Source organism: Cottoperca gobio, chromosome 2 (assembly GCF_900634415.1).
Source record: "Cottoperca gobio chromosome 2, fCotGob3.1, whole genome shotgun sequence".
NCBI lineage: Eukaryota > Metazoa > Chordata > Actinopteri > Perciformes > Bovichtidae > Cottoperca > Cottoperca gobio.
The window spans coordinates 12,563,727-12,589,690 of NC_041356.1; the positions used below are offsets into that span (position 1 = coordinate 12,563,727).

General features: G+C 44.9%; 1 protein-coding gene across 5 annotated transcripts in view; it reads right to left on the minus strand.

Annotated features, from left to right (window-relative positions):
* Positions 1-25,964, minus strand: part of agap1 (ArfGAP with GTPase domain, ankyrin repeat and PH domain 1) — a 126,447-nt gene that overhangs the window by 10,986 nt on the left and 89,497 nt on the right. For 3 of the 5 annotated variants that reach the window (XM_029445549.1, XM_029445547.1, XM_029445552.1), the window contains 4 exons: positions 23,557-23,718; positions 11,226-11,380; positions 11,017-11,107; positions 10,647-10,869 (listed from right to left, as the gene is read on the minus strand). In XM_029445549.1, the coding sequence (XP_029301409.1) occupies positions 10,647-10,869; positions 11,017-11,107; positions 11,226-11,380; positions 23,557-23,718 (631 nt within the window). The remainder of the gene's footprint in view (positions 1-10,646; positions 10,870-11,016; positions 11,108-11,225; positions 11,381-23,556; positions 23,719-25,964) is intronic. The other 2 variants (XM_029445548.1, XM_029445550.1) reach the window with 2 other exon arrangements.

Sequence of the window (25,964 nt, forward strand, 5' to 3'; positions counted from 1 at the left end):
GGATGTTACAGAGGAGTCTCCTCCTGCTAGATGTTACAGAGGAGTCTCCTCCTGCTAGATGTTACAGAGGAGTCTCCTGCTGCTGGATGTTACAGAGGAGTCTCCTGCTGGATGTTACAGAGGAGTCTCCTGCTGGATGTTACAGAGGAGTCTCCTGCTGGATGTTACAGAGTAGTCTCCTCCTGCTGGATGTTACAGAGGAGTCTCCTTCCTGCTGGGATGTTACAGAGGAGTCTCCTCCTGCTGGATGTTACAGAGGGAGTCTCTTCCTGCTGGATGTTACAGAGGAGTCTCTTCCTGCTGGATGTTACAGAGGAGTCTCCTCCTGCTGGATGTTACAGAGGAGTCTCCTCCTGCTGGATGTTACAGAGGAGTCTCTTCCTGCTGGATGTTACAGAGGAGTCTCCTCGCTGACTGTGGATGTTACAGAGGAGTCCTCCTCCTGCTGGATGTTACAGAGGAGTCCTCCTCCTGCTGGATGTTACAGAGGAGTCTCCTCCTGCTGGATGTTGACAGACAGCTTCATCAGCTGCTGTTCAGAGGCGTCAGGATGTGGTCGCCCATTAGAAGCGGTGGGGGGGGGTGGGGGGGGGGGGGGGGGGTGGGGGGGTCACTCAGGGAGCCACACTGGGCCCACTGCGCTTCTCTGATTTCCTGCCTGTTGTTTGAGCGGTTTTGTGTGTGTGCGTGTCAACGTTCCCCCTGATTGGCTGCTTTGTCCGCCTGTGTTTACATACACACTGAGTTTCCTGTTGGGCCAAAGCCAGAGGGTATTTGGAGCTCGACTCACTGACCACCAGCTGCTCCCCCTCGCCGCTCCTCAGTGTGTTTAAGGGGGTCATCTGTCCGCGACCCCAAAACAGAGCCTGGACAGAGAGCTGAAGACGGCACACACACCCCGATAATCACACACCAGGCTGATTATCATAATCACAACCAAACACATCAGAAAACTCTTTATTTCATTTGATAGTTTCATTTTCTTATTTCTTTACTTTCTATTTGGATCATCTCATTGGCCTGCGTTGGGACACACACACACACACACACACACACACACACACACACAGTGTTCTGACATGTTTAAATATGTAATGTAACTGTTGGTGAGTTTAGGAGAAATCTACACACACAAAGTTAGAAACACAAACTCTGATGTTCTCATGTTTCCTCTCGTCTCACAGAAGACGTTCTAGAAGAAATAATAGAATTTTTTACCTGTAGTGTCTAAAATAAATAAATGAAAGTTTAATAAAAGGATTCTCCAGTTGAGTTCAGCCTCCAGCGCCGAGCTGAGATGTATGAGCTAACACACTGCTGTTAAAGCCTATCATTAATTACAGTCTGCTGTGTGTGTGTGTGTGTGTGTGTGTGTGTGTGTGTGTGTGTGTGTGTGTGTGTGTGTGTGTGTAATGAGCGGTAGGAAGCGGGGTTAAGAGTGACACGGTGTCAGTGGCTTCTCTTCTGGCCTAATTAGCCCTCTAATGAATAGATTAATAGATAGTAGAGCGTGGATAAGAGCATCAGCTAACTGCCCGAGATAATGTGCATTTTAAAGATGAATCACCGTCACACACGTCACACACGTCACGCGGACCAGCTTTCTAACAAGGTGAGGAGTTTTACATTTCATCCACAAAACTCTGCATGTTTCTTTTATTCAGCAGGAGAGAAAAGGGAAGAAGAAGAAATCAATTAGCCTTTGCTAGCGGGTCGTTAGCTGCCCTTGGATAGGCACAGATAATTAAAGGGAGGGTGGTGGGGTGAGAAAGGTCTGGGGGAGGCAGAGAGGGGGAGGAAATCTGCCACGACACTCGGCTAGACGGACACGGAGGGGTTAAATCGGACAGAGATAAAAAATAAAAAAGATGCAAATGAGGAGAGAAAAGATGGAGGTGGAGGTGGAGGAGCTAACGGTCTCTGGGCTGAGACGCTCCAGCGAGGCCAGAGAAGAAGAAGAGGGGGAGGTTTCAGAAGAAGAGCCAAAACCTGGATACAAAGAAGTGAAAATATCTTATGATCAAGATCTGATAATTAACTGTCGACATGTGGGGACAAGGAAACTACTACATCGAATTCTGCTTCAGGAAACACGATAAGTGTTTATAACAGAAGACGAGATGAAACACGATAAAGATTTAGAAGATGATCTCCTTTTCACTCCAACTCAAGTTTATCTGTGTCGTGTAGTTTCCAAAACAACGCTTTTATATATATTTATAAGAACCGGGATGGAGTTTCACAAGTACTGCGATATTTACTGAAAAATATACTATAACGTACACAAACAGGACAACTATATACTAATATATAATACAATGCAGAATATACTGAAATATACTGCAGAATATACTGAAATATAATGCAGAATATACTGTAATATAATGCAGAATATATTGTAATATAATGCAGAATATACTGTAATATAATGCAGAATATACTGTAATATAATGCAGAATATACTGTAATATAATGCAGAATATACTGTAATATAATGCAGAATATACTGTAATATAATGCAGAATATACTGTAATATAATGCAGAATATACTGTAATATAATGCAGAATATATTGTAATATAATGCAGAATATACTGTAATATAATGCAGAATATACTGTAATACAATGCAGAATATACTGTAATATACTGCAGAATATACTGTAATACAATGCAGAATATACTGTAATATACTGCAGAATATACTGAAATATAATGCAGAATATACTGTAATATACTGCAGAATATACTGAAATATAATGCAGAATATACTGAAATATAATGCAGAATATACTGTAATATAATGTAGAATATACTGTAATATAATGCAGAATATACTGTAATATAATGCAGAATATACTGTAATATACTGCAGAATATACTGTAATATAATGCAGAATATACTGTAATATAATGCAGAATATACTGAAATATAATGCAGAATATACTGAAATATAATGCAGAATATACTGTAATATAATGCAGAATATACTGTAATATAATGCAGAATATACTGTAATACAATGCAGAATATACTGTAATATACTGCAGAATATACTGTAATATAATGCAGAATATACTGTAATATAATGCAGAATATACTGTAATATAATGCAGAATATACTGTAATATAATGCAGAATATACTGAAATATAATGCAGAATATACTGAAATATAATGCAGAATATACTGTAATATAATGCAGAATATACTGTAATATAATGCAGAATATACTGTAATATAATGCAGAATATACCACACACATCACACCACACAGCACACACACACACACACACACACACAGAACCAGAACCCTGAAATGAATCAAGTATTTTCCTGATTTGTTTCCTCGTTTCGTCTTCAAACAAACATCTTATTTCTGCAGCATTAAATAAAATCTCCTTTCAAAGGTTCTGAAGCGTCTGAAGCTTTAAAATGTTTACCAGCCGCTCGCCGTGAACCCATTCAATCCAAACACATTACCCACAACACGAGGAGAACTCCCGTCCTCCCCCCCTCCTCCCCCGTCCTCCCTTTTTTCTTTATTGTATGAGCAATTTGCCGACTGAGCCAATTAGCCGAAGGGGGGGTGAGCCTCACCGTCGGCGAGCGAGGGCCGGCGAGCGGGACGAGGACGCACGGAGTCACGTTATTTATTCTTCATTATTAAAATAAGGCGGGGGGGGGGGCGAGGTTAATCTGATGACTCAGGCATAAAGAATGTGCATTTAGTTTGTGCTTTTAGCCACGGCATTAGCATAACCGCGCCGCGATGACAAAACGATGAATGGCCCCCGTGATTGGCTCGTGTCAGCCGGCTTAATGTCAATAGTAAATTGGAGGGCTTGTTAGGCGAGCGGGGGGGACGCGGCGGCGAGGCAGTCATGTACAAAATAATGTCTATTAGGACTAATTTTAATCAAGGCCTCCCTTTTACAGATGAATTAGAGTGTAGGGGCCAATTATTTTTCAACGTTTGCACTGGCCCTGCCTGTCAGGAGGCTTCTTCTTCTTCTGTGGTGTGTGTGTGTGTGTGTGTGTGTGTGTGTGTGTGTGTGTGTGCTGTTTAACATGCAGGGCCGTGGGGGCCGCTCATGGCAGGGGCTGCAGATAATCAACGGTGAAGAAGATGATAGTTAACCGACCGCAGATGAAACTGAGTCCACACACACACACACACACACTTTTGATTTCTCGTGGCTGGATTATGAATCGAAACATTTTGGTGGATGTTTTAGTAATAATCTGCTCCGCTTCTTTGTTTCATATCTTTAAGGTAGTAAATAAAGAAAGACCTCTGCAGTACGGCGGCACATAATAATCTGCAGATTATTTTCCAGATTATAAGAAGTGAAAATGTGGAAGGTGACGTCTGTAAACGTCTCGTCTACATCTTCACAGTTTCGAGACGTTGTTGTCGATATATCTTAAACCACTTCCTGTCACTAACGATAACACCAGTCCAATCTGTGCGATGATCTCAGAAACCAGGAGGGCGGGGGCTGATTGATACGAGTTTGGGGTTTTATGGGGTACGAGACGCCCCCCCCTCCCCACCGCTGCCCTCTGACCCTGGGGGGCAATTACCCTGTGATGTGGGCCCCTTGCCCGCCTCCCGGTCGCCCCATCTGCTCCCCTGAGCCCAATCCGACGCACCTGCACCCCCAGATTAAGAGCCCCCCGGTCCTAATTTTAAATCTGTTAGCGCTGGCCTTTTCTTAGGGGAACAAGACTAATCTGTTCCCATAAAGGGCCCTTCTTCTCTCCTGTCCTGCAGACCTGCTGCTGAATTATTACTGGACGAGCATTCGTCATGTGGGGCTCGCTGCTAAGTGTGCGGCGGCACTGCTCATCCTTTAGCCGCCATGATTCCTGCTCATCCTTCTGCCGTCAAATTAAGGTGCGGTGCCCCGACATACGTCGTCCTATTGTTCACGCTGACACACAGACTTCCTCATCTATTGACAAATATCAAATATATCGTGTTCACAGTGACTTTTCAGAATAAGAGCTTTACATCATGTATTTGCTTCTTATTGAAGGACAACGAGGACAACTGGGTTCAAATGAATATTCAATTAAACGACTTTCCTTTGATTTACACCAACGTTTGTTGAGGTTGTTCTGTCCGATAGTGACACCATCACATGTGACTTCCTAACGCAGTAGAGCTACGACCCTGATGGCCTGAGAACAAACCTTCGCCTCTGACATTTAGAAGTGACAGGATAGCAGGAAGGTTAAACTCAAGCTACGTCCATCTTATTTAAGCATTTTGACATTTTGGTGGCAGACCTTTAGTGCTGATTGGACGTCAACAGCAGACCTGTTCACTAGTTGTTGTTTCTTCACCCGTCGAGACTGAAGCTGATGTCACAACTTCACATTTCTTTGGTCGCCGCCTCTTTTCCAGTCATGTGACTGCGACCGTGTTCCAGCAGAGAACACAAACCACAGACGAGCTCAAACAGCCAACACTGCCAAAGGTCAGTATTTGGCATGAGGGGAGGGTGAGGACGAGAGAGGCCGGGGGAGGGAGGCACATGGCCGCCAACCACCTCCCCAGTCCGGCGGCCAGGAGGCCGGATTAGCAGCGCTGTCACTCGCTGTCCGCTCAGGCCCGCTAACACGCAGCGTCAAACGCAGCCTAAGCGGGCCCTGGGTGCTGGTGTTGATGCGCCACTCGACAGATAATTAAAACAATGAGCCGCGGCGCCAAGAACCCAGCACCGAGGGTGCTCCACGATGGGCGGCGCGCCCAAATTTAGCAGCCCCTTCAGCGTTGGCATCAGCTGGGGCGCGGCACCGGGCGACCACGCCAGCTGAGGTGATGACGGCTGACCGCGGGGCAGCCAGAGGTTAATGGGAACGTTTAGAGGATGAAGTCTTTTTGTGGTGTGGGTGCAGAAATACTTGGATCCCTCTGGCGCTGCAGAGCTGGCACTGTTGGTGTTCATCCACAGCTTCGTCCTCGCCACTGCGAGGGACGCACGTCAACAAGTATCTCTCTTCGTAGTGTGCTGCAGAGCAGGCGTGGCGAGGCGTTGAATCTGCAGCCTGAAACGATTAGCGGCGACAGATCCTGATGTTAATGAGGCCTGGACCGGGCCGTCGCTGTGGGCCGACGCACCGGGGAGGAGGATGGACGGGGAAGATAAAGAGATGATGACAACAGGCACATATCTCATCGGACGGGGGCGGCGCCGTGGAGGCGAGGTGCGACCGAGAAGTCGACGGGGGAGGGAGGAAGACTCTTCCTGGATCTGTCCCGGCGTTTCTTTTCCTTTCTGCAGATGCTCGTCTTCCTGTCTCTGATCCGGCCCCAAACATCCACTTCCTCCTCCTTCTCTTGCTTTCTTCATGCCTTCCTCTTCTCCCCCCTCCCTGAACCTCCAAACAGGACCTAATTGGGAGGCGGAGTGGGGGGCCAGACCTTGACAGACAGGAGGTCAGCGTAATTGCTGCTGGCCATATTTAACATTAAGATAATCAGGCCATTAATTACCCTTTGGATCATTAAATCAGCCACTTGCAAAATGAAATTTCGGCCTCTATTACTCACATGAGAGACCACGAGGGGAAGGCCTTTCTACATCCATCAGCCCCCGCCCCCCTCCCTCGTCTTCTTCTCCCTCTTTTAATGCAGCTTTCTGTCACTGCTCACTTTTCGATCGTTGGATATTTAAAGTGACAGAATACAAACTGATGTAAATGCATTTCCCACAACTGAACATACAGAAGATATTAACTAAGTGTTTTTAATATATGTACTGATGGAGAGAAGGAGGCGAGGAGGAGACGAGGAGAGAGAGAAGGAGGTGAGGAGAGAAGGAGGTGAGGAGAGAAGGAGAGAAGGAGGCGAGGAGGAGAAGAGGAGAGAGAGAAGGAGGGGTGAGAGGAGAAGGAGGGGAGGAGAGAAGGAGAGAAGGAGGAGAGGAGGAGACGAGGAGAGAGAGAAGGAGGTGAGGAGAGAAGGAGAGAAGGAGGCGAGGAGACGAGGAGAGAGCAAGGAGGTGAGAGAGAAGGATGTGAGGAGAGAAGGAGATAGGAGGCCGAGGAGAGACGAGATAGAGAGAAGGAGTGATGAGAGAATGAGAGAAGGATGCTTAGGAAGATACGAGATAGATATAAGGCGTGAGGATAGCCGGATATTAAGGGAAGTTATTGGGGTACTGATGAGAGGATCAATATGTATGAGTAGCGGAGATAGAGAATTAGTCTAGGATGAGACCGATGATAGAGAAAGAGGTGATAGGATATGAGGAGGGGGAGGAGGAGAAGGAGGAGAGAGAGGATGAGAGGGAGAAGGAGGAGAGAGAGAAGGAGGTGAGGGAGAGGAGAGAGAGGAGAGAAGGAGGCGAGGAGGAGACGAGAGAGGAGAGAGAGAAGGAGAGAAGGAGATGAGGAGAGAGAGAAGGAGGTGAGGAGAGAAGGAGAGAAGGAGATGAGGAGAGAGAGAAGGAGGTGAGGAGAGAAGGAGAGAAGGAGATGAGGAGAGAGAGAAGGAGGTGAGGAGAGAAGGAGAGGAGAGAAGGAGAGAAGGAGGAGAGAAGGAGAGAAGGAAAGGAGAGAAGGAAAGGAGAGAGAAGGAGGTGAGGAGGAGAGAGAGAAGGAGGTGAGGAGGAGACGAGGAGAGAGAGAAGGAGGGAGAAGGGAGAGGAGGAGACGAGGAAGAGAGAGAAGGAGGTGAGGAGAGAAGGAGAGAAGAAGGCGAGGAGGAGACGAGGAGAGAAGGAGGCGAGGAGGAGACGAGGAGAGAGAGAAGGAGGTGAGGAGAGAAGGAGAGAAGGAGGCGAGGAGGGAAGAGGGAGGAGAGAGAGAGAGAGAGGAGGGGGAGGAGAGAGAAGGAGGCGAGGGGGAATGAAGGAGAGAGAGAAGGAGGTGAGGAGAGAGAGAAGGAGGTGAGGAGAGGAGGAGAGGAGAGAAGGAGAGAAGGAGGCGAGGAGGAGACGAGGAGAGAGAGAAGGAGAGAAGGAGAGAAGGAGATGAGAGAGAGAGAGAAGGAGGGAGAGAGAGAGAGAGGAAGGAGAGAGAAGGGAGAGAGAAGGAGGGAGAGAGAAGGAGAGAAGAGAAGGAGAGAAGAGGAGACACGAGAGAAGGAGAGGGAGAAGAAGGAGAGAGAAGGAGAGAGAGAGGAGAGAAGGAGAGAGAGAGAGAGGAGGAGGGGAGGAGAGAGGAGGAGAGGAGGAGACGAGGAGAGAGAGAAGGAGGGAGAGAAGAGAGGAAGAGAAGAGAAGAGAGGAGAGAGAGAAGGAGGAGAGGAGAGAAGGAGAGAAGGAGGAGAGAGAGAAGGGAGAGAAGGAAGGAGAGAGAAGGAGGTGGGAGAGAGAGAGAAGGAGGGAGGAGAGAGGAGAGAGAGAAGGAGGTGAGGAGAGAAGGAGAGAAGGAGGGAGACGAGGAGAGAGAGAAGGAGGCGAGGAGAGAGAGAGGAGGCGAGGAGAGAGAGAAGGAGGCGAGGAGAGAAGGAGAGAAGGAGGAGAGAAGGAGAGAAGGAAAGGAGAGAAGGAGAGAAGGAAAGGAGAGAAAGAGAGAAGGAGAGAAGGAAAGGAGAGAAGGAGAGAAGGAGAGGAGAGAAGGAAAGAAGAGAAGGAGGAGAGAAGGAGCGAAGAGAAAGAGAGAGAAGGAGAGAAGAGAGGAGAGGAGAGAAGGAAAGGAGAGAAGGAGGAGAAAGGAGAGGAGAGAAGGAGAGGAGAGGAGGAGTAAGGAGAGGAGAGAAGGAGAGGAGAGAAGGAGAGGAGAGAAGGAGAGGAGGAGAGGAGAGGAGAGGAGGAGAGGAGAGAAGGAGAGGAGAGAAGGAGAGAGAGAGAAGGAGAGAGAGAAGGAGAGGAGGAGAGAAGGAGAGGAGAGAAGGAGAGAGGAGCGAAGAGAGAGAAGGAGAGGAGAGAAGGAGAGGAGGAGAGAAGGAGAGGAGAGAAGGAGAGGAGATGGAGAGAAGGAGAGAGAGAAGGAGAGGAGGAGAGAAGGAGAGGAGAGAAGGAGAGGAGAGAAGAGAAGGAGGAGAGAGAAGGAGAGAAGGAGAGGAGAGAAGGAGGAGAGAAGAGAAGGAGAGAGAGGAGGAGAGAAGGAGAGGAGAGAAGGAGAGGAGAGAAGAGAAGGAGAGAAGGAGAGGAGAGAAGGAGAGGAGAGAAGAAGAGGAGAGAAGAGAAGGAGAGAGAGGAGGAGAGAAGGAGAGGAGAGAAGAGAGGAGAGAAGAGAAGGAAGAGAGAGAAGGAGAGGAGAGAAGAGAAGGAGAGAGAGAAGGAGAGAAGGAGAGGAGAGAAGGAGAGGAGAGAAGAGAAGGAGAGAGAGAAGGAGAGAGAGAAGAGAAGGAGAGAGAGAAGGAGAGAAGGAGAGGAGAGAAGGAGAGAGAGAAGGAGAGAAGGAGAGGAGAGAAGGAGCTGCAGCAGGTAACAGATGATATTGAGCTGCTCTGATCTGTCGGGGAAACGAGCTTCAGATTCATAAATAAAAAGGAACATGAGCAACAATAAAAGCATTAGTGGTCTGACGGAGGAGGCTGATGACATGTCAATACTGTGTGTGTGTGAGAGTGTGTGTGTGTGTGTGTGTGTGTGTGTGTGTGTGTGTGTGTGTGTGTGTGTGTGTGTGTGTGTGTGTGTGGTATAAAAACTATTTTATTGTGTTTTGTCGGGTAAAAGAATAAATAAAGCAAATGAAGCGGCAGCATACAACATGTGTCCTCCTTTAGTACTTATAATATATAATATGATGTTTTCAAATATCTTCATTTGGGGAAATATGTGAATAATTTGATTAATTATTAAGAATACGATGTAATTAATTGTAATAGATTTACAGCCGTAGTTAAAATTAGACCTGCAACGATTAGGACTCAAAAATAATCGCCAAATATTTTTGAAATGTAAAAAAATCTTTAAGCGTTTTCAGCTTTTCTGTTTTATATTAAAGCGACAAAACATTTGACTTTATTATAAATAATACTCATGAATCTATAATGTTACTTAGTCTCAGCCCTGTGCAGAAATGTGTGTGTGTGGGGAGTAATTATAAGGTGCTTCTGTTGACTAATGAGGGTTGGGGGGGGGGGGGGGGGGGGGGATGTCGATCTTTATGCGGATGGCAGTCAGCTCTAATTTGTTATGATGGCTCCCCAAAGCTGCAGAGGCCGATAATCACACACACACACACACACACACGCACACACGCTGATCAACACCAACGTCACGCTAAAGTTCACCCATTTGTTACGATCCCCTGTAGTCTACAAGACAACACACACACAACCTGCCGTGTGACACACTGCCCCCTATCTGCAGCTGCAGGTACTGCAGGTAAATACACGTTTCATGTACTTCTACTTTAAGTGTTCAATCAGAACCGACTTTGTGAAAGTGTAAATGTGTAACAGGTGAACAGTTTCAACCAGCTTTTATAATAAAACACATTCAATTCATTTTCTGTGTTTTTCCACTTTTTAAAGCCGATTAATCGAGAACAAAGTAACAAAGTACATTTACTCCAGTTCTGCATACAAGTACACATTGAAGGTACTTTGTGCTGCACCACATGGGACGGCTGTAGTTCCTTCAGTATATAAGATCTGAGATACTTCCATAGCTTTACTTAAGCAACATTTCAAACGCAGGACTTTTCCTCGTCGTGGAGTTTATTCACAGCGTTTCCTACCTGCTGGCGTCCGGCGCAGGTTTGAGGCGTCCCTGCGCGTTGGCCTCCCACACGCTGTTGGCGAGCTCGTTGCCGATGGCCGACATGACCCTGATGAGCTCCAGCGGCCACTCGTCCAGGTCCAGGGAGCGGACCCGGGACAGGTGGGTGCCCAGGTTCCTGTGGATCCCCGAGCACTCGATGCAGATCAGCGCCCCGAGGTTCAGACTCGCCCAGTCCGGGTCTGCGGGAGAGCGGGAGATATTAATTCATCACTAAAACACCGCGTCACTCATTTTCACGGGACATTCGGCAAAGAGCAGCGACAACAACATCCTGGAGTAAACAGCAGCTTCAGTCAGAGCGCCTTGAACAACGATCGTGGACTCACTCTGGGCTTCACAGTCGGCACAGCGTCCGTTTCCTCTGATGCTCCGGATGGTCTGCAGCGCCATGGCCTCCGTCTGGCTCGTCAGACGAGACTGAAACAAACAAGGTGTTTATGAATACCTTTATAAAGTGCAGCAGATACTAGACATGTTCCTTCTTCAGCCGCGCACCAGACTTCTGCTCAGAGAGGTTGAAGGAGGGTCCGCTCACCTTGTTCTTGCTGCTCTCGCAGGACTGCAGGCTGGCCAGGATCTGGCTCTCGATGACCTGAACCCAGGCGTCGCGCTCCTCGTACGACGTGGCCTCGAAGTGCCACGTCTGCCCCGTCAGAGACACGATGGTGAACTCAAAGTTCTCCTCTTGTTCTGTGGGAGACACTCACACTTAGTACGGGAACTGACCTTCGAGGTTTACGCTCTCATCCTCTCTGGTCAATCCAAACAAATGCAACAGTTTGAACTCGGCAACAGAAATGTTTCCCGAGCGCCACGTGTGCAGTTGTGCTTATTGATGTGATGCGTCACAACCTAAGCTAAACTAAAACAATCACCAAAGTATTCAAAGTGTCACAAATAAAGACAAACCCAGAAATGTGTTTTCATTCCATGTGAATATATTTAGCTGAACATTAACCAACGTTAGAACTACTCACTGACGTCTTCACAGGAAGTGATTCCACTGAACCAACGATTTAAAAGAAGTTGTGAAAGTCACTTTCTTATTTATGTAGAAACAATTATTCTTTCTCGCGGGAAAAAAGGTCAAACCGGCGCCAAAGGAGACTAAAGTCAGCGTTCGCCTTCCGTCGGGACGTTCTCAGACGATTTTAATATACTGCACATAAACAGCTTTCTGATGAGGGCGTGTTTCAAATCCCTTCTGTTTGATTTGAAGTAAATAAACGTTCCTTAATAATCTGCAGATTATATTCTGGATTATAAAACGTTTGACTTTAACAGGATATAATTTCTCTGACACCTGTTGAACCACCGTGCTGAACTGCTGGCTGACCTCTCCCTGAACACAGGATGTCACCCAAATGACGGGGGCCTGAGTCCCCCCCCCCCCCCCGAGCCTCATTACAGTCATTACAATCAGGGCCTGGGGGGGGGGGGGTCACATGGATCTATTACCCAGAACCAGAAGGTTCATGGGACAATCAGGAGTTATTTAGAGTGCCATGAAAACGAATAAAACAATGGAAATATATAGAAATAAAGAAAATAAAGTAAAAAAGAAAAGAAAAGAAAAGAACAAAAAGTACATAACATAATAATATATAACAATATTAAAAGAATAAAATTGTAAAAAAAACAAAACATTAGAAAACGCACATATCAAAAATAAATATATTTTTTTTATATAATTGTATTTATTTATTTAAAAATAAATATAAAAAATGTTCTTTATAAGCAGAGCTCAATCTGTATTTGTGTAGATTTCAGCAACACTGTTTGGTCTGAAGATGTTCAGCACATGGTGGATGTCGGGTCTCAGAGTGTTTCAGGGACTTTGGCGAGCCTTTGTGCACATTTGGAATAAGTTACCGATCCCCGGAAAGGATGAGGAAGTGGAGGTGAAGCGGGGATTATCTGCAGCGCGGTGATTCCCAGGGTTCTGACCCAAAACAAATGCATTTCTTTCTTCTTCTACTGCAAATATATACGTCCAAAATGTATCAGCGCGGTAATCGCTCTTGACACTTTTGGGTTTCTGAAAGCAGCAGTTTCACGACGTGTGCCGGCAGTGAGAAGATGTTTAATCAGTGGGAGAGCGGTCAAGGCCCGCGAGGGAGTGACCATTCGCTCGTCCTCAACTCCAGTCATTTGGCTAATTGGGAGCGTCTCAGAGCACCGGAGCTGAAGTTCCCCTCCGGCTGCGCTCTGGATAATCAATGGGCTCGTCCGCGGAGAAGAAGGACGGGAGGTGAGGATGGAAGAAGAGCCCGGGGCCAAGCGAGCGGCTGAGAAACACTTCCACTTCCAGCATGAAGAGAAAACACCTTCGCTCACCAAAGGTTGCTTTGCTAGTAATGCTTAGTAATGTATTAAAATGTGAACAGTTACATGTATATAAACTCTAGAGCGGGTAGGAAACACGCGTCAGTCTGCTACAGTCAATCTGTAGTTTAACGCCAGCAGCTGAATGAATCTGTAGTTTAACGCCAGCAGCTGAATGAATCTGTAGTTTAACGCCAGCAGCTGAATGAATCTGTAGTTTAACGCCAGCAGCTGAATGAATCTGTAGTTTAACGCCAGCAGCTGAATGAATCTGTAGTTTAACTCCAGCAGCTGAATGAATCTGTAGTTTAATGCCAGCAGCTGAATGAATCTGTAGTTTAACTCCAGCAGCTGAATGAATCTGTAGTTTAACTCCAGCAGCTGAATGAATCTGTAGTTTAACTCCAGCAGCTGAATGAATCTGTAGTTTAACTCCAGCAGCTGAATGAATCTGTAGTTTAATGCCAGCAGCTGAATGAATCTGTAGTTTAACTCCAGCAGCTGAATGAATCTGTAGTTTAACTCCAGCAGCTGAATGAATCTGTAGTTTAATGCCAGCAGCTGAATGAATCTGTAGTTTAACTCCAGCAGCTGAATGAATCTGTAGTTTAACTCCAGCAGCTGAATGAATCTGTAGTTTAACTCCAGCAGCTGAATGAATCTGTAGTTTAACTCCAGAAGAGAAACTGAATCAAAGTGTACATCACGAGCAGAGTTTGAGGCTCCACGCTCAGCCCACCCATCAAGCGCCGGCTGAGCCCCGCAGGGTCAAGAGCAAGAATCCCATCATAATTAAATTCCCATGATCCTCTGTTTTCAGGGGGAGGTGAAGGGGGGGGGGGGGGTTTGGCTGCTTGACAATTATGGAAACCAACAATCCAGAAAGGGCCTGCCTCTCGTAAATTAAACGCTGCTTCTGGATTTAAATGCTGCACGCTGACCCGGCGCACCGCGGGGGGGGGGGGGGGCATAAGGAGGAGCAACTCAAGGACCAATCCCACAGTTTCACTCTCAAAGTAAAACAACTTGAAATTTAAAGCGGTTTTGATCATTTATCAAGAACATTTTGAGATATTTAGTAGAAACTTTGACGAAATGCAAAGTGAGATTTCTTCCCAACCCGTCTTCAGGGACTGAATCTGTGTGAGCGTCTGATCGATCCTGTATCAGGATGTTTATCTTACTGGATGAGTGAAACGGAAAGTCGCTGACAGCAATAGATAATAAGTCAGAGGATCATAAAGGTTATTATGTTTCATCCTCTGGGAACATGGACGTCGCTCCATCACAGTCCAAACACTGGTTTCTTAAGGTGCAACTAAGTGACTGAGTATTAGAGCTTCCTGCTTCGTGCTCGGCCCGTGTGTTGGCGTTCAGGACTAAACGTATGCATGAGAGTACAAACACAGTAGCCGGCGAGCCACCCGGCGCCGTGTTGGTAATTACTGCCACCGCTCTCGGCTACTGTGCGCGACATTCACACCGAGAGGTGGCGCCGAGGCAATTTGTGAACTCTGACACCGGTAACCTTTAGCGGCAGAAACAGAACAAACCAAATATACAGCATTTACAAGACGCAGGGAGGGGGGGGGGGGGGGGCAGGACATGCATACAAGCCTATCATCCGGGAGTGTGTTACAGTGTGTGTGTGACAAGCAGCACTGTAGGTGCAATGAGAGGGGAGGCGTGAAGGAGACAAAGGGGCCTCGGGAAACACAAATTAAAAGCCTTAAATGTCACCGCACACAGTATTGCTTTGTGACACAGGTCATTACTCCACATATTATTCGCAGCCTTTTACAACATTAATAACCTGGAAAATATTGCAGACGATTGTTCGGAAGTCTCTGAAAAAAGAAATATGGAGGTCTGGTTTTTTTTTTGTATGTAGGAGCCGTGACGTAGACGGATTGCAGATGATTTAACTGGCATTTACTCCACCATGCAGACAGTCAGTCAGGTTTCACATCACCTGTGTGTGTGTCCTCACAGGTGAGGGGGGAGGAGGGGAAGACGCCACGACAGACAGACTGACAGAAAGCACTGAATTGGTGATTTACGGGTCAAAAGAAGTCGGTTAGAACGAGCAGAACATAATTCAACATGTTTCCTGGACTTTTAGTTACTTTCTAATGAAATGCGTCATTTTTGGTAAAATTCTGATAATTTGTTCCGATGCACGAGACGATACACGAAGGACTCTTATTTTGTTAGAACTCATCGATGTTTTAATATCTTGGATCTTCTCTCAGGTCGGAGAAAAGGTCACTAACTTATTTTAAGACTTTATTTTCAAACTTTCAATTGACGACATTTTTTTTCTTTATTCTCAACATTTTAACTTATTCTGAAAATAGAATTTAACTTATTCTGAAAATAGAATTTTAACTTTATTCTGAAAAAGGTATTTTAAGTTAATTCTCAACCTTTTATCGTGAACGTTCGACATGTTTTGACAGACAATCACCAGCTCTGTGCTAACTGGGTGAAGTAAATGTCTCCAGTACAGGGGCTCCATCCCTGCAGGGGTGGGGGTGAGGGGGGGCGATGAGGGGTCCACCTGTCCGTCTCAGGTCCACCACAACAGTTTTTATTTTACCTTCTGAGTTGTGCAGACTGTTGGTGTAAATGCTGCGAAGGCTACCAACACGGTTAAGTTTCCACGCTTTACGTTTGGCTGCGTCCCCCGACGGCAGGAAAACACAGTGGACGACATTTAAAAGAGAAAACAGAGAAGAAGAAACGAGAGACAGGCGTCAAAAAGAGCAGCGTGAGGACGATTCAGAGGGGGCGTGGCTTGTGGCGAGTGGGAGGGGCCAATGAGCACGATGGGGGGGGGGGGGGGGATTTGCAACATAACAATCGAGACAAGAAAAACAAATCTTCTCAAAAACACAAACTTATCAAACCTTTCACATAAATAACAGATAAACTAAACACTTCCTTCTGGCTTTTCACATTAAAAGCTGACCGCTAAAGAAAATAACTGAGTTTCTGGAGAGCTTTTATTGTGAAACATCAGTTCAGGAAGTGTTGAAGCCTCATTGACGGTGACGCAACACAATCATAAAGTAAAGTAGAAATGATGCGACAGCAGGACGGTTTCATATCTTCAGGTAATTGTTGGAACAAGACTTTCAAAGAGAAACAGAAAACACTGAAACTACGTTAACATTCGTTCCACGATGATCTTCGGCTCCACTTCGAGAGGCGGCGTAGCTGCGAGCTGCGTGACCTCTGACCCCTGCTCCGCCTCTAACAGCAGAGCCTCAGTAACATTTACTCCCCCGGGGCTACTGTGAGCATTTACCAGGATGAAATACAGTGAGCGGCGTGAGAGGAGCGGCCGGCGCTTTAAATGTTACCACCCCCCCCCCCCCCCCCCCTCAACAGCAGGCGAGGAGAGTTATCGGCGACGTTTTAAAATGAGTCAAATATACTGAAGCTGCTCGCCGCTGTGGGGCTCGAGAACATTATCCTCTGAAAATGAACCGCTTTAAAAAGGTCACAGGTTGGATTCCTGAAGCAGCTTTGGATTAAAGTCTGAGAGAAAACAAGCGTCTGCAGATATTCTGCTCCCGTCGACTGTAAACTTGTGAGTTATTGATATTATTAAACTCATATACAGCACGGCTACAACCCCAAGACTTTTACTAAATGTCTCTAATGTATTAATATTATTAATATTATTATCTCTAAATTAAATCGGATGTTTGGAACCTTAACAAAATAAAAGATTTGAATTTTGAAATGCTAAATATTATATTTTACTGTTTTATTTTGAAAGAGGAGCAGGAAGGAAGAGAAACTGTAAAACCTTTTTCTAATTTAAAATAAACTAAATAAATAATGTCACTTAAAATCAGTAAAAAGTGGAATTGTACTTTTAATTAAAAAATGTCTTAATTACAATTACCATGTAGAAATGTATCTTCACACAACAAGATGTCCACTTTGATTTAATATCGGCATCCTTGGATCCATAAGTGCAGTTCATCATTATGATAGCATATTATAACAGCTACATTACGTAACGCCTCACGTACATATTAAACATGAACACTTGTAATATAAACATTATTAATGTGAGTCATGAAGTGGGGAAGCTTCCTGCTGATATCTGTGAGTTACATGTGTTCCCTGTTCACCTGTAGTGTGTACAGAGAGGATGACACCTGGACGCCCCTCCACACTGACCCTCTTTGTCCCCCACCTGTTTGACCCCCGCTGATCCGTGATGGCGAGTGGAGCCCGTCGTCCTGATTAACCTCGACAATGAAGCAGTGAGAGGCGACGTGCTGCAGGTGCACCGAGACACACACACACACACGGGAAGTATAAGTGAAGCTCTTCAGCCGAGACACCCAGTGTGTGATCACACACACACACACACACACACACACACACATTCCTGTTGTGAGGAGTTTGCTGGTCGACGAATCAAAGCAGTCGCCAGCAAACATAAAATCTCTCTTTGCAGCCGGGAATGTGGGACAGCGATCCTGCTGTTACCTGTGTGTGGCCAATGTGTGTGTGTATGTGTGTGTGTGTGTGTGTGTGTGAAGGTATGTGCAGGTCAACTTTCAAAGCACCGGGATGAAGAGAAAGTCTCAAACAGCGGCTAGTTAGCGAGAGCTGGGGCTGACGTGGAGGCTGTGATCAGCAGGTGTGTGTGTGTGTGTGTGTGTGTTACTGTGAGATTCACCTGCATTTATTAACAGTTATGTTTTAAAATATTGTAAAATAGTGAAAGATGTCCGAGCAACAGTCCAAAACACAAAGATATTCTGTTTGTGATATAAAAAACTAATAAAGTTTGAGAAATTACTTAAAATGGTGTTAGAGTTTAACGATTAATCTATTTATTGTTCAGCTAAATAACTTCAATGTTCTTCCAAGATCTTCTTTAACTATATCGACACAATGAAAATAGTCATAATGCCGAGTTCACAATAACAAAACTCTTTTTTAGTTTGTGTGGACTCTCCACAGAGTTCTATAAGTGAGGCCTTCGGACAAGTCCGAGTCAAAACCAGACCAGTGAGACACTGTTGAGTCAAAGCAACCAATAGACAATCAGACCGAGTTACCAAGAAAAGTCTTCATGAAGACAAAGACGAGTCAAAGAAAACAGCTGTAAGAACCAGAGGAGTCAAAGAAAACAGCTGTCAGAACCAGAGGAGTCAAAGAAAACAGCTGTTAGAACCAGACGAGTCAAAGAAAAAAGCTGTCAGAACCAGAGGAGTCAAAGAAAACAGCTGTTAGAACCAGACGAGTCAAAGAAAACAGCTGTCAGAACGAGAGGAGTCAAAGAAAACAGCTGTTTAGAACCAGACGAGTCAAAGAAAAAAGCTGTCAGAACCAGAGGAGTCAAAGAAAACAGCTGTTAGAACCAGACGAGTCAAAGAAAACAGCAGTTAGAACCAGAGGAGTCAAAGAAAACAGCTGTAAGAACCAGACGAGTCAAAGAAAAAAGCTGTAAGAACCAGACGAGTCAAAGAAAACAGCTGTTAGAACCAGACGTGTCAAAGAAAACAGCTGTTAGAACCAGACGAGTCAAAGAAAACAGCTGTAAGAACCAGACGAGTCAAAGAAAAACAGCTGTCAGAACCAGAGGAGTCAAAGAAAACAGCTCTAAGAACCAGACGAGTCAAAGAAAAAAGCTGTCAGAACCAGAGGAGTCAAAGAAAACAGCTCTAAGAACCAGACGAGTCAAAGAAAACAGCTGTTAGAACCAGACGTGTCAAAGAAAAAAGCTGTCAGAACCAGAGGAGTCAAAGAAAACAGCTCTAAGAACCAGACGAGTCAAAGAAAACAGCTGTAAGAACCAGACGAGTCAAAGAAAACAGCTGTTAGAACCAGACGAGTCAAAGAAAACAGCTGTTAGAACCAGACGAGTCAAAGAAAACAGCTGTAAGAACCAGACGAGTCAAAGAAAACAGCTGTTAGAACCAGACGAGTCAAAGAAAACAGCTGTTAGAACCAGACGAGTCAAAGAAAACAGCTGTAAGAACCAGACGAGTCAAAGAAAACAGCTCTAAGAACCAGACGAGTCAAAGAAAACAGCTGTAAGAACCAGACGAGTCAAAGAAAAACAGCTCTAAGAACCGACGAGTCAAAGAAAACAGCTGTAAGACCAGACGAGTCAAAGAAAAACAGCTCTAAGAACCAGACGAGTCAAAGAAAACAGCTCTAAGAACCAGATGAGTCAAAGAAAACAGCTGTTAGAACCAGACGAGTCAAAGAAAACAGCTCTAAGAACCGACGAGTCATAGAAAACAGCTGTAAGAACCAGACGAGTCAAAGAAAACAGCTCTAAGAACCAGACGAGTCAAAGAAAACAGCTGTTAGAACCAGACGAGTCAAAGAAAACAGCTGTAAGAACCAGACGAGTCAAAGAAAACAGCTGTTAGAACCAGACGAGTCAAAGAAAACAGCTCTAAGAACCGACGAGTCAAAGAAAACAGCTGTAAGAACCAGACGAGTCAAAGAAAACAGCTCTAAGAACCGACGAGTCAAAGAAAACAGCTGTAAGAACCAGACGAGTCAAAGAAAACAGCTCTAAGAACCAGACGAGTCAAAGAAAACAGCTCTAAGAACCAGATGAGTCAAAGAAAACAGCTGTTAGAACCAGACGAGTCAAAGAAAACAGCTCTAAGAACCGACGAGTCATAGAAAACAGCTGTAAGAACCAGACGAGTCAAAGAAACAGCTCTAAGAACCAGACGAGTCAAAGAAAACAGCTGTTAGAACCAGACGAGTCAAAGAAAACAGCTGTAAGAACCAGACGAGTCAAAGAAACAGCTGTTAGAACCAGACGAGTCAAAGAAAAACAGCTCTAAGAACCGACGAGTCAAAGAAAACAGCTGTAAGAACCAGACGAGTCAAAGAAAACAGCTGTAAGAACCAGACGAGTCAAAGAAAACAGCTCTAAGAACCGACGAGTCAAAGAAAACAGCTGTAAGAACCAGACGAGTCAAAGAAAACAGCTGTAAGAACCAGACGTGTCAAAGAAAACAGCTGTAAGAACCAGACGAGTCAAAGAAAACAGCTGTAAGAACCGACGAGTCAAAGAAAACAGCTGTTAGAACCAGACGAGTCAAGAAAACAGCTGTAAGAACCAGACGAGTCAAAGAAAACAGCTGTAAGAACCAGACGAGTCAAAGAAAACAGCTGTTAGAACCAGACGAGTCAAAGAAAACAGCTGTTAGAAGCAGACGAGTCAAAGAAAACAGCTGTAAGAACCAGACGAGTCAAAGAAAACAGCTCTAAGAACCAGACGAGTCAAAGAGAAAACAGCTGTAAGAACCAGACGAGTCAAAGAAAACAGCTCTAAGAACCGACGAGTCAAAAGAAAACAGCTGTAAGAACCAGACGAGTCAAAGAAAACAGCTCTAAGAACCAGATGAGTCAAAGAAAAAAACAGCTGTTAGAACCAGACGAGTCAAAGAAAACAGCTCTAAGAACCGACGAGTCATAGAAAACAGCTGTAAGAACCAGACGAGTCAAAGAAGAAAACAGCTCTAAGAACCAGACGAGTCAAAGAAAACAGCTGTTAGAACCAGACGAGTCAAAGAAAACAGCTGTAAGAACCAGACGAGTCAAAGAAAACAGCTGTAAGAACCAGACGAGTCAAAGAAAACAGCTCTAAGAACCGACGAGTCAAAGAAAACAGCTGTAAGAACCAGACGAGTCAAAGAAACAGCTGTAAGAACCAGACGAGTCAAAGAAAACAGCTCTAAGAACCGACGAGTCAAAGAGAAAACAGCTGTAAGAACCAGACGAGTCAAAGGAAAACAGCTGTAAGAACCAGACGTGTCAAAGAAAACAGCTGTAAGAACCAGACGAGTCAAAGAAAAACAGCTGTAAGAAACCGACGAGTCAAAGAAAACAGCTGTTAGAACCAGACGAGTCAAAGAAAAACAGCTCTAAGAACCAGACGAGTCAAAGAAAACAGCTGTAAGAACCAGACGAGTCAAAGAAAACAGCTGTAAGAACCAGACGAGTCAAAGAAAACAGCTTGTAAGAACCAGACGAGTCAAAGAAAACAGCTCTAAGAACCAGACGAGTCAAAGAAAACAGCTGTTAGAACCAGACGAGTCAAAGAAAACACCTGTTAGAACCAGACGAGTCAAAGAAAACAGCTGTAAGAACCAGACGTGTCAAAGAAAACAGCTGTAAGAACCAGACGTGTCAAAGAAAACAGCTGTTAGAACCAGACGAGTCAAAGAAAACACCTGTTAGAACCAGACGAGTCAAAGAAAACAGCTGTAAGAACCGACGAGTCAAAGAAAACAGCTGTAAGAACCAGACGAGTCAAAGAAAACAGCTGTTAGAACCAGACGTGTCGAAACACCCAAGAGACCGGATTTATTTTACCAAAGAGAATATTTTATATGTTAATGTGAAACGTCATCAGGTCATAAAGAATTATCTTCGTCATGTTGACACTTCAGTCGAGATCCTGCGATGAAGACGAGGAGCAACGCAACGGAGAAAACTAACTGCCATTACAGCAGACTGACTTCAGCTCAGTGTGCGTGTGTGTGTCTACCTGGGGGAGCTCGGCCACAGAGGGCGGTTCCCCCTCATGAATTACGGCGAGCTTCGCTCTGACACGAAGATACTTCACCTGCCCGCCCGGCGTGACAGGCGGCGGGCTGGGGCCGCTGGCCGAGCGCGCTCAGTGCTTAATGGCTAAATTGGGAAGACTGTTACTAATCGCTTATTGAATAATGAAAGTGACACAGCTGATAAAAGATTTCAATACGGTGGATTATTTATAATATTTCACTTAAGCCTCTCCCGGCTGACTAATCAGGGGGCGAGGCGGCGGCGAGGGAGCGTCTGACACCGAGCGCCGCTCAGGAAAAGTGTTTGATAAAAACAGTCCTGATGGAGGCTAAAGGATGTTTAATACGTGGAGGATGGAGAGGACAAGGGGTGGGGGTGTAAACCAGGGAGGGGAGAGAGGAGAGATTAAAAGAGAGGACAAGGAGAGAGGAGAGAGGAAAGGAGGCGAGGAAATGAAAGCAGACGAAGCGTCTATCCGTCACTCAGACAGCCACTTGCTCTGTCAGCTGCTTGATGCCTCCGTGATGGAGAGACGAACATTACACATCTGCTGCTGCCGCCACATCTGCTCCAGCAGCCATAGTGTGTGTGTGTGTGTGTGTGTGTGTGTGTGTGTGTGTGTGTGTGTGTGTGTGTGTGTGTGTGTGTTAACCAGTATTGAAACTGTAAATCTGTGTTAATACGAGCAGCAAATCACATCTTTTACACCAGTTGTCAGCAACTCCTCGTTCTCTTGAGATCTTTACACTTCTGGAAGATACACAACTGTTCCTAACAAACTCCACGACAAATACCGTGAATGAAAACGACGCGTGTATCCGCTCCAGAATGGAACGCAGCCTCTCTTGGCCCACGCATCACCTTTCCACCACAATTCATGAAAACCGGGGGAGTAGTTTTTACGTAACGCTGCACTTCACCTCCTTGGTCCCCGAGCTTTGTGGAAAAGCAAAATGGCCGCTTCTTCTGGCCAAATATTCAGCCAAGAAGCAGAAACACGAGAAATAAAACCCTGAAACTTTCTCTCTGGTTTTTACTGAAACGGGAGCTCTGGATCGACGCCGGGCGGCTGCTGCATCAACACTTAACACGTGCGCGGCCTGCGTGAAGAAGAGCGGCGTTCTCACAAACAACAAACACTTGAGTGCAGAAGTGAGAGCGTCGTCGCAGGGACAGAAGAAGCAGGATGAAGGGATGAAGGGCCGACAGAATGAGAGGATGAAGAGACCCGTCCCTCAGCCGGAGGTCGGAGTCTCACACGATCACATGACTGCGTTTCACAACCCGGGGTCCCAGAAATACAGCGTGGGGGGGGAATACTGCGTTTATACTTCCAACTATTCACCTCGAATAGAATGTGAAGTTAGAAGATATGTGCACAAACATTTGTGAAGTATTTCTCACATACATTATATTTATTTAGACGGATATACGGAAGTCTTCACACGTTTAAATGTATTTATACGCACAAACGTATGCAGATATTATGAAGTAGAAAAGTAGAAATGTGGATGTAATTGAAAGTATACAAGTATTGGGATATTTGGAAGTATTTGGAGTTATATTAATATATATTAAAAAACATTTGGAAATACATAAGTAAACAGATGTTTGGAAGTATCTGGAGGTATACAATTATATATTTTAAATACAATTATATATTTTAAAGTTGGAAGTATACAATTATATGTAAGTATACAATTATATATTTGAAAGTATTTGTAAGTATATAAGTATACATTGAAAGTATTCGAGTGGGTAGATAATTGGAAGTATAAAGTACACAGATGTGGGGGAATAATTGTACATATAGAAGTATATATATATATATATATATATATATATTTGGAAGTATTAGATTTAAAGTGACGTCTGTGTTTCTCAGACTTGTTTCTGGGGGGAGGATTTAGCTGCCGGACCGTGGGCGGGGAAAGTGTGAGGCGAGGGGGGGGGGGAGATGGCGTTACCTTCCGCAGTACCAGAGAGGCCGTCGGCTTTGAAGTTGCTGGTGCTCTTCTTCCTGCGGTGCTTCTTGCGGTTGGCGTGCGGCGATGGAGGCGGCTCCATCTTGGGACTGGTGGTGCTGGAGATGCTGGGACTGGAGCACACAGAGTCTCCCAGTCCAGTGTCTGAAACACAGACAGGTAAACACTGAGAGGGGGGGGGGCAGGCTGTTCCTATCTGAAACACAGACACGTAAACACTGAGTGGGGGGGGGGGCAGGCTGTTCCTATCTGAAACACAGACACGTAAACACTGAGGGGGGGGGGGGGCAGGCTGTTCCTATCTGAAACAGACAGGTAAACACTGAGGGGGGGGGGGGCAGGCTGTTCCTATCTGAAACAGACAGGTAAACACTGAGTGGGGGGGGGGGGGGGCAGGCTGTTCCTATCTGAAACAGACAGGTAAACACTGAGAGGGGGGGGGGGGGCAGGCTGTTCCTATCTGAAACAGACAGGTAAACACTGAGTGGGGGGGGGGGGCAGGCTGTTCCTATCTGAAACAGACAGGTAAACACTGAGAGGGGGGGGGGGGCAGGCTGTTCCTATCTGAAACAGACAGGTAAACACTGAGAGGGGGGGGGGGGCAGGCTGTTCCTATCTGAAACAGACAGGTAAACACTCATAATATCTAACGCAGTATTTAAAAGATACAGATATTTGTATTTGAAAGTATAAGGACATAAATATTTGGAGGTTTGAAAGTAAAGATATTTGTAAGTAAAGATATTTGTAAGTAAAGATATTTGTAAGTATAGATATTTGTAAGTAAAGATATTTGTAAGTATAGATATTTGAAAGTATAGATATTTGTAAGTAAAGATATTTGAAAGTAAAGATATTTGAAAGTAAAGATATTTGAAAGTAAAGATATTTGTAAGTAAAGATATTTGAAAGTAAAGATATTTGAAAGTAAAGATATTTGTAAGTAAAGATATTTGTAAGTATAGATATTTGAAAGTAAAGATATTTGAAAGTAAAGATATTTGTAAGTATAGATATTTGAAAGTAAAGATATTTGAAAGTAAAGATATTTGAAAGTAAAGATATTTGAAAGTAAAGATATTTGTAAGTAAAGATATTTGAAAGTAAAGATATTTGAAAGTATAGATATTTGAAAGTAAAGATATTTGAAAGTAAAGATATTTGAAAGTAAAGATATTTGTAAGTAAAGATATTTGTAAGTATAGATATTTGAAAGTATAGATATTTGAAAGTAAAGATATTTGAAAGTAAAGATATTTGAAAGTAAAGATATTTGTAAGTAAAGATATTTGAAGTAAAGATATTTGAAAGTATAGATATTTGTAAGTAAAGATATTTGAAAGTAAAGATATTTGAAAGTAAAGATATTTGAAAGTAAGATATTTGAAAGTAAAGATATTTGTAAGTAAAGATATTTGAAAGTATAGATATTTGAAAGTAAAGATATTTGAAAGTAAAGATATTTGTAAGTATGTAAGTTACAGATATTTAGAAGTTAAGTTTATATTCAGCTGGAACTCCTTCACAATAAAAGCCCGACAGTGGTTGTCATGTTTGAGTTTTGTATTTATTTTGTATCGTTTGTACTTTTATCCAGCGAGACCTCGACACCTGGATCCAAACCAGGATCCGGATCAGACCCTGATGGATCCCCAGTGCGGGTCGACGTGCAGGTCTGGAGGAGGGCGAGCGAGCCAATCAGAAGAGTCTCTGTGGCCTCCACTCTCACGCCGCCCGCTGACAGCTGAGACTTGCGGCGAAATAAAATAACATTCAGCTTCCATCAATATCACAGCGTGCCGGCGACACTGACATGAGCGCCGTGTGTGTGTATGAAGATGAAAACACACACGCGTACATACACAAGCGAACGGCAGACAGCCCCAAGGACGGCCATAACTTATTTTACAATCGTTTAGTCTCAGCTCAAGTGGAAAATGTGACAACTTATCTCTGCTGACAAGATGCCATCCCCGAGAGTGCAATTAACCGCCGTGGATTAACGGCCCTCCCATCTGCAAGCAGCGCTCCATCCACGTCCACCCCCCGCCCCCCCACCTCCACCCTGAGCCTCAAGACTTTCTCCTGCTTCACTTTCCCTCGGTCCCTCCATCTCCTGATGGTTCTCTCTGCTGCGTTTTCCCTCATCAACACGCTCTCTTCAAAGCCACCAGCCTCCATTGACAAACAGTCCTTTTACCTGGCAGACCGCAGGAGGTGCTGCCTCCATCAGGAAGTTACTTTGTGTTATGGTGAGACTTTGGTGTTTTAAAGGGTTAATTCAGATTCACCAAATACACACAACGACACAAACACACACACCGATGGAGGCAGCGGTAAACCAGCAACTCCTGCGGTCTGAGAGGTTAAACGACTGCTTTTGTCAATGG